This window comes from Sphaeroforma arctica, assembly GCF_001186125.1.
Source record: "Sphaeroforma arctica JP610 unplaced genomic scaffold supercont1.9508, whole genome shotgun sequence".
In the NCBI taxonomy this organism is placed as follows: Eukaryota; class Ichthyosporea; order Ichthyophonida; genus Sphaeroforma; species Sphaeroforma arctica.
The window spans coordinates 1-1,066 of record NW_014031050.1 but is presented as its reverse complement, the minus strand read 5'-3'; the positions used below and the strand labels follow the sequence as shown (position 1 = coordinate 1,066).

The 1,066-nt window shown below is 48.3% G+C and overlaps 1 protein-coding gene across 1 annotated transcript; it reads left to right on the top strand.

Moving 5' to 3' along the window:
- Positions 1–69: 69 nt before the first annotated feature.
- Positions 70–1,057, top strand: SARC_17007 (hypothetical protein; the record flags this gene model as incomplete). Its single annotated transcript, XM_014288890.1, has 1 exon — positions 70–1,057. A coding segment is annotated over exon 1 (747 nt), but the record flags the coding sequence as incomplete, so codon positions are not given.
- Positions 1,058–1,066: the final 9 nt, after the last annotated feature.

Genomic DNA, 1,066 nt, shown 5'->3' with positions numbered 1-1,066 from the left:
ATATATTTATATGTTTCCTCCTACGGTACGTCATGATCTGTTCATATTTGACACAGAAGTTACTGGTTAATGTGGGCCGAAAAACATGCTGTGGTGTTTTATACTTCACCAGTCAGGCCCGCTGCCAAGCCTACTCTACTCTCTAGTAGAGATAGTAGAGCAAGCAGTCAGGCACAGTGCCAGGCCGAGAGAGTAGAGCTAGCAGTCAGACTGTTAGTCTCATTTTTTTTATTTACTCTCTAATCTCCATACAAATGCTGACGGCTGGCTATGTATATTATCATTAGTACACTAACAATCACCAACTATCATGGCATCCATATATGCGACAATACCAAGAGCTGAAGGGGTGGAGGCCCGTCTCGCGAAAGCGCAGCCTTATATGGGTATACCACAAAGCAACTTATTATTGCTCGTGCCACTCTCACTGATTGTCTGTCTGCTCCTGCCATTGTGGGCTGCATTTGTATTGCCCATTTGTGCGATTTACATACTAGTTGTGGTCTTACCTGTGCAACTGCAAGCGTATTTCTCGACTTTCGATGTATCAGCCGACAAGAGTGTCGCAGCATTGACACCTGTAGAGCCACGAACGCCTTTAGAGGATAGAGAATTCGATGTGGTTGTGTATGGTGTCACTGGCCACTCTGGACTTCTGCTAGCTGAGTACTTAGTAATGCAGTATGCTAGCAAGGGCGACCTCAAGATTGCCCTTGCTGGCCGCAATGCGAAGAAACTTGCCGCCGCGCGGGAAAAACTGGCCGCCAATTCTCACCCAAGTGCGCTTGATTTACCACTTATCATCGCGGACTCTGGCAATGAGGAGTCTCTGGAACAGATGTGTATGCGCACAAAAGTTGTAGGTACTACCGTCGGGCCTTTTTTGAAGTACGGAGAGGGCCTTGTACGTGCCTGTGGCCGTACTGGAACGGGTTACTGTGATTTGACTGGTGAGACCGCTTTTGCGGAGATCGCATCGGCCAAGTACAATAAAGTTGCCATGGAGACCGGGGCGCGTGTAGTGTCTTTTACAGGGTTTGATTCTGTGCCCGCCGATGTCGGCACA